This window comes from Peromyscus maniculatus, chromosome 12, assembly GCF_049852395.1.
Source record: "Peromyscus maniculatus bairdii isolate BWxNUB_F1_BW_parent chromosome 12, HU_Pman_BW_mat_3.1, whole genome shotgun sequence".
In the NCBI taxonomy this organism is placed as follows: domain Eukaryota; kingdom Metazoa; phylum Chordata; class Mammalia; order Rodentia; family Cricetidae; genus Peromyscus; species Peromyscus maniculatus.
In genome coordinates, this window is record NC_134863.1 from 49,635,205 (window position 1) to 49,648,303 (window position 13,099).

The 13,099-nt window shown below is 48.4% G+C and overlaps 2 protein-coding genes across 4 annotated transcripts in view; both read left to right on the forward strand.

Annotated features, from left to right (window-relative positions):
- Positions 1 to 2,561: 2,561 nt before the first annotated feature.
- Riox2 (ribosomal oxygenase 2) overlaps positions 2,562 to 13,099 on the forward strand; it is a 30,768-nt gene continuing 20,230 nt past the window's right edge. Inside the window, exon 1 of one of the 3 annotated variants that reach the window (XM_016000164.3) lies at positions 2,562 to 2,679. The gene's annotated coding sequence lies outside the window, so the exon portion shown is untranslated. Of the gene's footprint in view, positions 2,680 to 8,894; positions 8,997 to 9,164; positions 9,354 to 13,099 lie in introns of those variants that run through there. The other 2 variants (XM_006981607.4, XM_016000162.3) reach the window with 2 other exon arrangements.
- Positions 4,925 to 8,357, forward strand: LOC143268037 (uncharacterized). Its single transcript, XM_076548351.1, has 3 exons — positions 4,925 to 4,979; positions 5,074 to 5,422; positions 7,151 to 8,357. Exons 1-3 carry the CDS (start codon positions 4,925 to 4,927, stop codon positions 7,251 to 7,253), a joined length of 507 nt encoding a protein of 168 aa, XP_076404466.1. The 3' UTR covers positions 7,254 to 8,357.

Genomic DNA, 13,099 nt, shown 5'->3' on the forward strand with positions numbered 1-13,099 from the left:
AAAAAACCATCTTGTATACAATCTCATTTACTTCTTTACAAGTGCCCCCAAAGATGACCATAAGGTATCCATGAGGGAGTACATCTCATTTTACATAACAACCAAGAAAAAGTCCATCTCAAGGCTTATGGATAACATGGTAAGTAACAAAACATCTCAGTAAGGGAAACAGTCATATGCTCACCTCCTGTTTTGAGCATATGGAGAAGGGAAGTCTGCAGCATTTAATAAGAAAGTGTTATGCAGTCTAAGTCACTTTGCTATAGGTACAGATGACAAAAGAAATTATACTATAAGCAGTAAAGAAAATAGGAAGGCTAACTCAGTTCTATAAACACAAGTAATAAACACTTGGTAATCTCAAAATGAACTAAACACATTTCCTATCCCCTGTGGATTTATACGATTACATGAATATGTAAAATTATTCTAATCAGTGATGGTATTTATTTATCAAATCAAATATTTTGAGTTCTGGATTTATCACATGTAGAATCTTGGAAGTCCTTGGGCTGGGCCATTCCTAAGCAAATTTGGCTTTTCTGAAGTTACTAAAACCCAAAGATTATTGCAAGGTGATGTGACTGCATTAGTTTGTCTTACTTGATGAGTTTCATCATAGAGCCAACTGCATTTAATTCATGCTCTGGAGATATTTTTTAGATGCTATGTGAGATTTGTCAAATTCCTCTCAGGTGAATAGCACCTTGCAGTTTTGAGACTCTTTTGCTTACTCTGTGTCACTCAGAGCTCACAGCAGCTTTCTTAGGTGAAAAAGAAACACTTTCACAGCTACAAAAACAGAAGTTTGAAGAGAATAAGAATAGGCAGCTTGAGTTCTATAGTCTGAATGTTGGCCTACCCCAGATATAGATAGTGAAATAAAGTCACCAATGTCAGTAGCATGGCCTTTGGGATGAGATTAGATGTAGCATGAATTCTAATTGACCTAAAAAATTGAGGTTATTTTTGTTATACTGTATATATGATATAGATATGATAAGATAAAAGGGTAGATTATTGAATTTACTTTTGAACCAACTACTAGTTTTAAATAAATATTTTACATTGATATGGATCTTTGTGTATTGATACAAATTTGAGATTATTTTTGTTAGAACATATTGTATATACATTTCTATTCTTGTTCAAGGTGTTGTGCCTATATAACTCATTTAACAATGTCATGCAAATTTCTAATCCTTGAAAATTATTGACTAATTAGTATATAAAATATATAAATATATAATATTTAGTATATAAAATCTATGTTTTAATAACATAGATTCTTTTTTATGATAATGAAACATGTCTCTTCCTGGTAGCACCAATCTACTTCAGAGAAGATGATGGGCATTGAAGAAACTTCATATGGAGTTTACTTTCTTTGTGGCAAAAGTTAGCCACTGGGAAAGAAAAATGCCCTTGCCTTGACTGCTGACAATATGCTGTCCAAAGTGGACAAGCCAGACACAAAAGAAAGTGACTGCCAAATTTTGCCAAGACAAGGTAGGAGAACCCTTCACAAAATAGTCTGTCAGATATGCTAGGCCTGTAGGTTGAAGATGGATACACCAATGTTGCAGAGGAACCATGGGTGGCTCTCCAGGCAGCCAGCTGTTTCTGTCATTTCTCACATTTTTTGGAAGTTGCTTGCTTGCACTTCCTGCTTACTCAGGTAATATTATTTCCTTCTCAGGTCTCTGATGGAGTTGAAGGCTTTATAGTTATAGCTATAATTTTCCTGGTTACCAGGTTCAGAAAAGAAATTCACTAAAGAGGTTTAAAGTACATAGGGTTGAGAGACATCAAAAGATAGTTTTGGTAAAGCAAGTTAGGATAGAAAGTGAATTAGGTACAACCCTTTGAACTCACCAAGATAGGATAGATAATGGAGTATTTTCTCTGAATTTGTCAAATACTAACGGACTAGACATTGTTAATGCAACTATTGTTTGTATATATTGTACATAGTTATCGTACTTATTTTACATAGTTTTTCTTATATTGGTTATAACCTTTTTTTATTGTAGACAAAAGGGTGTATAGGTGGAATAAGCAAACAGGGAGAATTGTGGGAAGGCTGGAAGGCTTAGTGGGGAGACACCAGCCCAACGTCCAGGCAGCAGCATGTAATGGCACACAGAAAAATGTGGCGACATATAGATTAACAGAAATGTGTTGAATTTAAGTGTAAGAGTTAGTCAATAGTTAGCCTGGGCTGATGGCCAAACAGTTTTAATTAATATAAGTTTCTGAGTGATTATTTTATAAGGGGCTGCAGGGTCTGTGGGTTTGGGCAGGACCAGAGAAAACTTCAGCTACAATATTTTGTTTGTGCTCTAACAAATAAAGCTCGCCTGAAGATCAGAAGGTGGAGCAAGCCACCAGCTAACCATAGAGGTTTGGAGGTCTGTACAGACAGGAGGCAGAAAGTGACATGGCTGGGCGGAGACAGGAAGTGACATGGCTAGGCGGAGACAGGAAATGACATACTGGGCGGAGACAGGAAGTAACATGCTAGGCGGAGACAGGAAGTGACATGCTGGGCGGAGACAGGAAGTGACATGATGCACGGAGACAGGAAGTGACATAACTGGGCGGAGACAGGAAGTGATAAGGCGGGGTAGAGACAGGAGCTCGGCCTTTTTCCGGTCTGAGGAGCTAGAGAAGTAAGAGGTAACTATGGCTGCTCCTTTGATTCTCTGAACTCTCAGCTTTTACTCCAATATCTGACTCCAGATTTTTATTATTAAGACATAGGGGGAAAAAGAGTATTAGGATCACGCTTCAGTTAGATCTTGAGAGGGGAGCATCTATGAGTAGGGTTCCTAACCAAGAAACTTTTTGCAATTGATACGTACTGGGATAGGGGAAATCGGTTTTCTCCAAAGGATATAGCAACCAGACTCTAGGGCAGGCTCCATACTCAGGAGTAGCTGGCTAACACAAAAATGGACTCCATGCTTTTTGTGTGTGCTTTTTTGTTTTGTTTGGAATTTTTGACATTTGGGCTTTGTTTTAATTTTTCTTTTATTTTTTTAATCAAAAAGAACATGAATTGGATGGGTAGGGAGGTACAGTGAATCTGAAAGTGAAAGACCCCCGCTCCATTATGAGGATATGGGGCGTTGGGCCGATGTTATGCCCCCCCAATAACTTGGCCTTAGAAACGCCATTCTGCAGGAATCAGAAAAACAGGAGTTCACAGCCATAGCCAGCTACCCGGCCTTGACAGAGATAGCTATGGCCAGCCTTGAGAGAGATAACTGTGGTCAGCAGCCTTGGGAGTAAGACAGTTGATATTTTATGGCGGGCCCCTGGCCTTGAGGAATAAGCAGCTGGCCTGGACAAGGCCAAATCAGCCACACACATATGACCCCAAGTTCACCCTGGCCTTCTTTGAAACAACCAATAGGGACCCTGTAACTATGCTTCTCGCTTCTGTAACCGCGCCTCTGCCCCTGGGATCCCATAAAAAGTCCCCCTTGCCCTAGGAAAGGGCGCAAGTCCTCCAAGAGACTTCGCCCCAGGTACCTGGTCTAAATAAACCCTCTTGCTTTTGCATCTGATCTGTGGTTTCGGTGTGTTCCTTGGGTTTGGGGTCTCTCCCGGAGAAAGATCTCAGCCGGGGGTCTTTCATTTGGTGGCCCGTACGGGGATTGAGACCCCTCCCTGGGACCACCGACCCACCATCAGGAGGTAAGCCGGCCGGCCTTGATTTATGTCATCCCTGTCCAGTCTGAGGGTTGTCTGTTTGTCTGAGTGTTAAATGTTGTTTGTTTGTCTCCGCGCCTGCGTCTGATAATCTGTCTGTGTCAGTGGATCTGAAAGGGGGGACCGACGGGTCTGGACTTCGCCACTGAACCCTGGGAGACGTCCTAGGGGAATCTGGGAACCTGGAAGACGTTCCACGGTTCATCTGAAGTGCCCTCTGTGGCACGGTCTGAAGACCCCTCTGGGGGCACGGTTTTTCTGGTTTTGCTTTCGGTTTGGAACCGAAGCCGCGCAGCGAGTTTTAGTCTTATTTATATTGGTCTGTCGTTTTTTTTTTTGTTTTCTGTTTAACCGTTCTCCTCTTAAAAACAACCATGGGACAGACTGCCATCACCCCCTTGAGCCTCATGCTTAAACACTGGTCAGACGTAAAGAAAGACACGAGCCAACAACAAAGGAGTCGTAATCAAGAGAAAAAAAAATAGATCACTCTTTGCGAGGCCGATTGGGTTAAAATGGATGTAGGATGGCCTCGTCAGGAAACCTTTAACCTCAGTCTTATTTCACAGGTGGAAAAAAAAAAGTTTTTGCTTCCAGTCCCCATGGCCACCCGGACCAGGTCCCATACATTGCCATGTGGAGACTCCTGACAACAGAACCTCCCCCATGGGTTAAGCCGTTTCTCTTCCCCTCAGCCCCCCGGCGGCAGCAGCGCTCGCCGAATCCCGGAGCCGAGGAAGCCAGATCGGCGGATCCCTCCCACTCCCTGTTCCTCCCTAACCCCACACCAGCAAGTCTTTTCCTCTCCCCGCGGGCCGCTGCTCCGGCGCAGGCGGGCGCGCGGGCAGGCTTGCAGGCGGGTGCGGGAAAAGGAAACGCGCAGGCGGGGCTGCCGGGAAGCTAGGGCGCCGGGACGCCCCCTGCCCAGTCCCCGCAGGCCGTCAGCGGTGATGGCGGTGGCGGCGGCGGGTGCCGGAGCTCCCCGCGCCTCCTCCCGTCCGCGCGGCCGCGGCGCGGTCGCGGGGGTCCGGGACGGCGCTGGGGGGGGCTCCCCTCACTCCCCGCTCTCCCCGGCTGTCCATGTCTCCCGTGCGGGCGGAGGAGTCCGCCCCGCCGGGCCGTGGTTTTCCGCGTGGCGCCTAACAGCGGACTTGGAGCTGGTGCAGACCAGGGGAATCTGATCGCGGAGGCCCGGGGCGGCGCGGACATGGGCACCAAGCAGAGTGGCCCCGCCGCCAACGGCCGCACCCGCGCCTACTCGGGCTCGGAACTGCCCTCCGGCGGCGCGCGCGCGCGCGCGGCGGCCCCCGGCGCGGCTGGCCGGGACCCGGGCGGCGGAGGCCCGCGGCGGCACAGGCGGGGCCAGGGGCGGGGCCGGCGACCAGCCGGACCCGGGCGGCGGAGGCCGCGGCGACACAGGCGGGGCCAGGGGCGGGGCCGGCGACCAGCCGGACCCGGGCGGCGGGGAGCCAGCGGCGGCGCAGGCGGCCTCGGTCCCGGCAACGCCCCACAGCCGCTCGCTCGGAGGGGCGGTGGATAGCGCGATGGGCGGCCGAGCGGCACAGTCGGCAGCGGCGGCGCAGGCGGACACGGGATGTGGCAGGGACACGCAGGCGGGGCCGGGGATGGGGTCGGCGAGGGACCGCCCCCTGGCCGGCGACCCACAGCGATGTGCCACGACCGGCTCCGGCCCAATATGGGGAAGGTGACTAGGGGGCGGCGTCACCCATGGACGCCGAGTCACCCCGCCCCGAGTGTTACAACCCCCCCGACAGCGCCGGAGGGACCGGCGGCTCCTGCAGCGGCCCCCAAACAGCGGAGGATGAGTTCCTGCTTCCTCCCCAATTGCCGGTCGCCTACGAGGAAGGCGGGACAAAGCAGCGAAGGTAGGGAACACCTACATCTCTGGCCAGTTGCTCTTAGCGGGTCTCCAGGGGCTCTAACCCCCTACCGATTGGGCTCAGGTTACCAGAAAGAGACGCCGGCAGCGCGTTTTTAAAAAAAGGACTTAGAGAGACACAGAGGGAGAGAAAAAACAAACAAAAAAGTCCTGGCCACTGTAAGGTCTCAGGGACAGGTCAGAGAGGGAGTTAGGAAGTTAGGACGGGAGATCAAAAAAAGAACACTGCTTGACAAAGACAAAGTGCTTACTGTAAACAGAGAGGACATTGGGCTCGTGACTGATCAAAAAAAGCCTCAAGGGTCTCGGAGACCTAAGCCAAGGGTCCTCAATCTGGAAGATTGGGGAGGTCAAGGCCAGGAGACCCCCTCCCCCCGACCTAGGATAACTCTCAAGATTAGGGGGCAGCCAGTGACCTTCCTAGTGGACACCGGGGCTCAACATTCAGTCCTGACCCATACCGGAGGCTCTCTCAATGACCGCACAGCTTTGGTCCAGGGGGCCACAGGTAACAGGAGGTATCAAAGGACCACCGAGAAAAAAAAAAAGGTTCAGCTGACATCTGGACAGGACCCAAAGGGAGCCCCCTACAAGTCCTAGCCCTTTAAACTGTTCGTGGACGAGAACTCAGGCTTTGCAAAAGAAATGTTGATACAGAGACTGGGGCCATGAAAGCCCGGTAGCTGCAGGATGGCCCGCCCCCCTGTCTACATGTGGTAGCCATTGCTGTTTTGCTCAAGGATGCAGGGAAACTGACTTTGGGACAGCCATTAACTGTGTTATCCTCCCATGCGGTAAAAGCTCTGGTCCAGCAGCCCTCAGATCGAATGGTGTGCAGACCAGTTGTCTCCCTCAACTCCGCAACCCTGCTGCCTGGTTCATGGATGGGAACAGCTTCCTCCAAGAAAGAGAACGGAGGACTGGAGCAGCCGTCACCACCGAATCGGAGATAGTTTGGACCTCACCACTGCCACCTGGAACATCGGCCCAAAAGGCAGAGCTGATCGCGCTGACTCAGGCCCTCCGGATGGCGGAAGCCCGGAGGATCAGGAACTAACAAAGAAAATGGGGGCGAAATAAAGCCCCGAGCGACACGCTTACATCATAGATGGACAGAGGCCTTGCCTACCAAGAAAAAAAGACCGCTAACGTGGTAACCAAAAAACTCCTAGATGACATCTTTCCCAGGTATGGAATACCCCAGATATTGGGGTCAGACAATGGGCCCGCCTTCGTCTCCCAGGTAAGTCAGGAGGTGGCCAGGCTACGGGGGATCGATTGGAAACTTCATTGTGCATACAGCCCCCAGAGCTCAGGACAGGTAGAACGTGCAAATAAAACCATTAAGGAGACTTTAACCAAATTAACGCTTGCAACTGGCACTAGAGATTGGGTGCTCCTACTCCCCCTAGCCCTTTACCGAGCCCGGAACACTCCTGGGCCTCATGGCCTAACCCCGTTCGAGATCATGTATGGGGCTCCCCCACCAATTGTAAATTTCCTTTACTCTGATATCTCCTCTTTTGCCACTAGCCCTCCAATTGATGCAAAAGACGGTGCAAAAACCCCTGCCTGCCGGGAGCAACTGAACCGCCCGGTGATGCCTCACCCATTCAAGATTGGGGACTCTGTCTAGGTCCGACGCCATCAATCCAGGAACCTAGAGCCGAGGTTGACGGGACAGCGGCTTGGGTCCACACGTCACATGTAAAGACTGCCAAGGAACCCGACGAAGCTGAGGGCACCGAGACATCTAGTTCAACGCTCTCCAAACCCACTAAAGATAAGACTCACCCGGGGGTCCCCTTGATCCCCCTAATAGTCCTCCTGACATAAGGAGGGACATCACCAGAGAGCCTGTTTCCCTGACGCTGGCCCTGTTACTGGAAAAAATTACCATAAACAAAATAGCTGCTGGGGTAGATACAGGGACTGCAGCCCTTATGGAGACCGGCCAATTCAGACAGCTCCAAGTAGCCATGCTCAACAAAAATGATTTAAAAGATAGTTCCAAAGGTCACCGTGGTTTATGACCCTTGTCTCCACCATTATGGGCCCCCTAATCGTCCTCCTGCTCATTTTATTGTTTGGGTCATACATCCTCAACAGATTGGTGCAATTCATCAAGGATAAGGTTTCTGTTGCCCAGGCTTTGATCCTAACCAAACAATATCAGAGGCTCAGACAGTCAGAGATAGAGCTAACCCCTTATTCTCCATCCTAAAATGAAAGATTTCATTTGGTACAAAAGAAAATGGGGGAATGAAAGACCCCCGCTCCATTATGAGGATATGGGGCGTTGGGCCGATGTTATGCCCCCCCAATAACTTGGCCTTAGAAACGCCATTCTGCAGGAATCAGAAAAACAGGAGTTCACAGCCATAGCCAGCTACCCGGCCTTGACAGAGATAGCTATGGCCAGCCTTGAGAGAGATAACTGTGGTCAGCAGCCTTGGGAGTAAGACAGTTGATATTTTATGGCGGGCCCCTGGCCTTGAGGAATAAGCAGCTGGCCTGGACAAGGCCAAATCAGCCACACACATATGACCCCAAGTTCACCCTGGCCTTCTTTGAAACAACCAATAGGGACCCTGTAACTATGCTTCTCGCTTCTGTAACCGCGCCTCTGCCCCTGGGATCCCATAAAAAGTCCCCCTTGCCCTAGGAAAGGGCGCAAGTCCTCCAAGAGACTTCGCCCCAGGTACCTGGTCTAAATAAACCCTCTTGCTTTTGCATCTGATCTGTGGTTTCGGTGTGTTCCTTGGGTTTGGGGTCTCTCCCGGAGAAAGATCTCAGCCGGGGGTCTTTCAAAAGGAGTTGGGCGAGAGGGAAGAATATTATCAAAATATATTGTATGAAAAAAGCCAATAAATTTTTTTAATTGGAATAAAATATATGAAGTTTAAATAATATAGTTGGTACCCAAATTGTTAGGGTAATAATAATTGTATAAATACTAAAGCCATATATAATGAAAAACAATTTGGATCTTTTTTGGACCAAGCAAGCATGAAGCACTCTCAAGAAGCATGTTCAGATGCGTGTGTTAGTAAAGGGAACTGTTCAGATTTACAGATTTCCCCCTAACGTCAGAATCGGAGGTTATCAACCATAAAAAAGAGCACGTTCACATTCTGATTTTAAGGTTCAGAGGTTTATGTTTCAAGCCTGCAGAACTACGCTCCGCAGGGGACGCCCAGTAGGCGTAGGCAGGGGCGGGGCTCTTGTTCGGGGTCTTTGCCCGAGGCCCGGGGGGCGGGGCCTCTGCTCGGGGGGCGGGTCCAGAGCGGGAGCACGCCCTGGACGTGCCCACGCCGCCACGCCCCTCCATGCTGTAACCGGGTCAGCTCGCCGCTACACGCGCAACAGGCGGAGCCGGGTGAGTGGGATGATTCCGGTGGGGCCGTGCCTTGCAGTGTGTGGCCTGGGGTCGGGCTGAGGGGTGCAGCTCCGGAGGGCCCAGGCCCGGCTGGCAGACCGCGGAGTCGGCGGCACCGGGCGGCACGAGAGTTTGGCCGGCGTGCTCGAGCCAGGCTGCGCGCGCAGCAGCCCGGCCGGCGGGGAGGGGCGCGGGCCACGTGCAGGCGGGGACGGCCCCAAGCAGAGCTGCAGACCGACGGAGGCGGGGCATGGGTTTGTCGCCCATCCCTGACTCCGGGTGCGGCCTCGGTTGCCACTTCCGTGTAGAGGTACAAGTGCGGAAGATGGCCTGCCTGACCCTCCGGTTATCCAACAGGTGAATAAGAACAGGTTTCAGGAAGTCGCGGCTCCTGTTCCACCAGTCGTGATCTGAACTTCCGGTGCCGGGCAGTGTGTTGGACCAGCTCCTTTTTATATCAGGATGCATTTTGCTTTGGGGCTGCATCTTTTGTGACCTCACGCTCCCCCCTCCTCCTCCTCCCCATACATTAGTAAGACACAGTTTGTATTCTGGTTGTATAAAGCCCCCAAACACAGCTGCCAGGCAGTGAGACATCTCCGAATTAATGAAACTTTCTGTGTGCTAAAAAAAATAAATAAAAAGTTACTTCAGGTTAGCCCGGTGATCTTGTTACAAGCAATATATATATATATATATATAAAATTTTAACAGTTCTGCATTTTATTTATTTATGTTATGTGTGGATGCATGCGTGTTATGGTGTGCCAGTGAAGGCTGGAGGACACTTTGAGGGAGTCCTTTCCTTCCACTATGTGGGTCTCAGGGATTAGACTCAGGTAGGTCAGAGTGGTCAGCCAGTGCCCTTACCCTCTGAGCCATGCATCTCTCAGGCCCACAGTATATAATTATTGTCAGGTGTGTTTAATTGAGCCGAGTTCAACCTAGTGTGTTTGGGGTTAATGGGCTTAAAATTCATTAAGAACTTCTGTGGATGTAGATTTCTGCCTCCAGCATCGGAAGCGGTAATCATGATGTGCATCTAGAAATTTGCGAGGTAAAATACTGTTCAGATAGCGACACCCCCGCTAATAAGTGCTTGTGCCTATGGTGACTCCTCCAGAATAGTCCTTTCTCGTGCAAGCCTCCTGTCTTTCCCAACTGCTGTTTTGTGATTTTGTTGTTGTGTTTTTTGTTTTTGTTTTTGTTTTTTTGGTAAGGCTTTTGAGAATTTGGTATACTCTGGTGAGTAAATTCTCACTTGACTGTTTCCTGTCATACTTGGCTAGGTTCTGGCAGGCAATGTAGAGGTAGTTGTCAAGAAGCTCTTGTGACTTCTTGCCATTAAATTTTACCATAGGAAAGTTAGGGCGCCCTTAAATGCAAAGACTATACATTTGTCAACGATAGTACAAGTGCCAACATTTATTTTCTTGTAGAGTTTATTAAGTGCTTTAAATCAACTCAGTGAAAACAATTCCTCTTTAGGGCTTGCCTCCCCCCCCCCCCCTTAGCTTTATAGAAAGAAATGTTATTTCTGTCTGTGTGATCCATGGGGCTTACAAGCAGGCACTACACTATTCCAGACAAAGCAGTCTCTTATTTAATTACTGTGTTTCCTGGAGTCCAAGAAATGTCTTTGTTCCTCTTTGTGCTTCTTACTGCATCTGAAATAGTTCTAGAACTTCTGATATTTGGAGATAGGCTTAATGGGGTAACTGTGTGTCTACTCTGCCCTCCAAAACCTGTAAAAACAAACAAACAAAAATGAGTGTTGTAAGTGAAATCTAATGTATTTATCCAGTAACATCTGAGTTAGTTTCTAATTGAGGTCCAGATCATTTTAGTGTGAATATAGGGGGGAAATCGATGGTGTAATAGTAGGCAAGGTAAGTTCTGTAGTCTTGGGGTTAACTTTTGTTGGTGATTGTAGGTGGGAAAAATCCTTAAGTGGTTTTATTTTTAAGTATTTTGTGCATTTTAGCCGTGCACATAGGTTATTCCTAAGGAAACAAGCTTTTCACTTGTTTCTCATCTTCAAATGTCAAACTGAGCAGTTGTGAGAGTATGAGATGTGTGCCTTAAATATAAGATTACTCTGGAAGGTACCTGTGCTGGCTCGTGAATTCTCTGAAAGTGGGGAACCTCAACTGAGAAAATGCCTCCATAAGATGCAGTTGTAGGGTATTTTCTTAATTAGTGGTTGATGGCATAGGGCTCAGCCCCTTGTGTGTGTGACCCTCCCTTAGCTAGTGGTTCTGGGTTCTATAAGAGAGTAGGCTGAGCCGGGCGGCGGTGGTGCACGCCTTTACTCCCAGCACTTGGGAGGCAGAGCCAGGAGGATCTCTGTGAGTTCGAGGCCAGCCTGGGCTACAGAGCGAGATCCAGGTCAGCCAAGACAGGCACCAAAACTACACAGAGAAACCCTGTCTCGAAAAACCAAAAAAAAAAAAAAAAAAAGGCAGGCTGAACAAGACATGGAGAGCAAACCAGTAAAAAAGCACCCCTCCATGGCTTCTGCATTAGCCCCTGCCTTCAGGATCCTGCCCTGACTTCCTTCGATGACGACAACCAAATAAACTCTTTCCTCCCTAGGTAACTTGGGTCATGGTGTCTCATCACAGTAATAACCCTAACGGAAACAGCACCTTTAGTGACAGAATAGTCTTAACCGTTTTAAAAATTAAATATGAGGGGCTCAGCAATTCACTACATGAGATACTAATTAGTCCAGGAATAAGGTACATGGGATGAATTCCTGGGGTGGCCAGGCGCGAGATTCCAAGGGTCTTCTAATGGAGTCGCTCTCAGTTGTTCCAGAGCCTGGTTGTATCAGCAGGTGGAAACCATTGCGAGGCTCTTAGAGGCTTAGTGACAAGGGTTTGGGGGAGAGTAGGCTGATGACCGATGATCAGGCAGCCTCGGCTTGGCATGTACCAAAGTTCAGATCCACAGAAGAACGGCAGGTTTACAGTGTCTGCTGTGTCGGTCACATATTTGGGCTGCTTTTTTTTTTTTTTTCATTTAATGGTAGTAAAAATTTTCCAGAAATATCAGCCACAAGCTGGCTTTTAAAAGAACAGGAGTTAGAGCCTTCCTTCTTAACTGTCTACACAGGTGTTCTTTACTGAGTCTGTCTTCATATTTTGTATTTCTACATCTCTTCAGAATCCCAGCTATCTTTATCTCACCAAAGCTTTGATTACTTTGGTTAAGATTGAAGCCGGGTGGTGGCGCTTGCCTTTAATCCCAGCACTCTGGATGCAGAGGCAGGCAGATCTCGGAGTTAGAGGCCAGCCTGGTCTACAAGGCGAGTTCCAGGACAGTCAGGGCTACACAGAGAAACCCTGTCTGGAAACTTTTCCGCTCCACCAAATTGAAGCTGTTTGGTTTGAATCAAAAGGAATATCCAAAGCACGTGTCTTAACCTTAGTTTATCTTTTTCCAATTTGTCCTTAGCTCCTGCTCTGTTGTTAGTATCAGTTTGTCACAGTTTGCCACCATGGTCCTCTGCTTTTTGAAAGAACTGAGCTACTTGGTGTAACAAAATTTAGATGCTAAAATTAGACTGTTAGAATTTTTATTTTATTTTTTTTGGTTTTTCGAGACAGGGTTTCTCTGTGTAGCTTTGTGCCTTTCCTGGATCTTGCTCTATAGACCAGGCTGGCCTCGAACTGACAGAGATCCGCCTGGCTCTGCCTCCCGAGTGCTGGGATTAAAGGTTTGTGCCACCGCTGCCCCGCCCATTCGAGTTTTATATTTGTTCATTTTCCACTTTTTAATTTATTCAATTTACATCTGGGTTGCATTTTTAAAGTCTTTTAAAAATTAGTTGTTGCAGATCATTCTAGAACTTCCCAGACCAGAATACTCATCAGTCCACAGACCTGCTAAATGCTACTCCAGAGATGGTGAGAAGAAGAAAAGACAGCTTTCTTGCAGTCCTGGGAACTCAACACAATAGGAAATCATAACATTTTAAGTTACTAGTCCTGGGGAACGTTTCATTGTTTCCTAAGCACTGTGATTCTTGGATTCTTGGTGGTGTTTGGGAGCAGGCATTTGAACAGGAATCAGAGAATTAGGACCTCTTCTCAGGATCA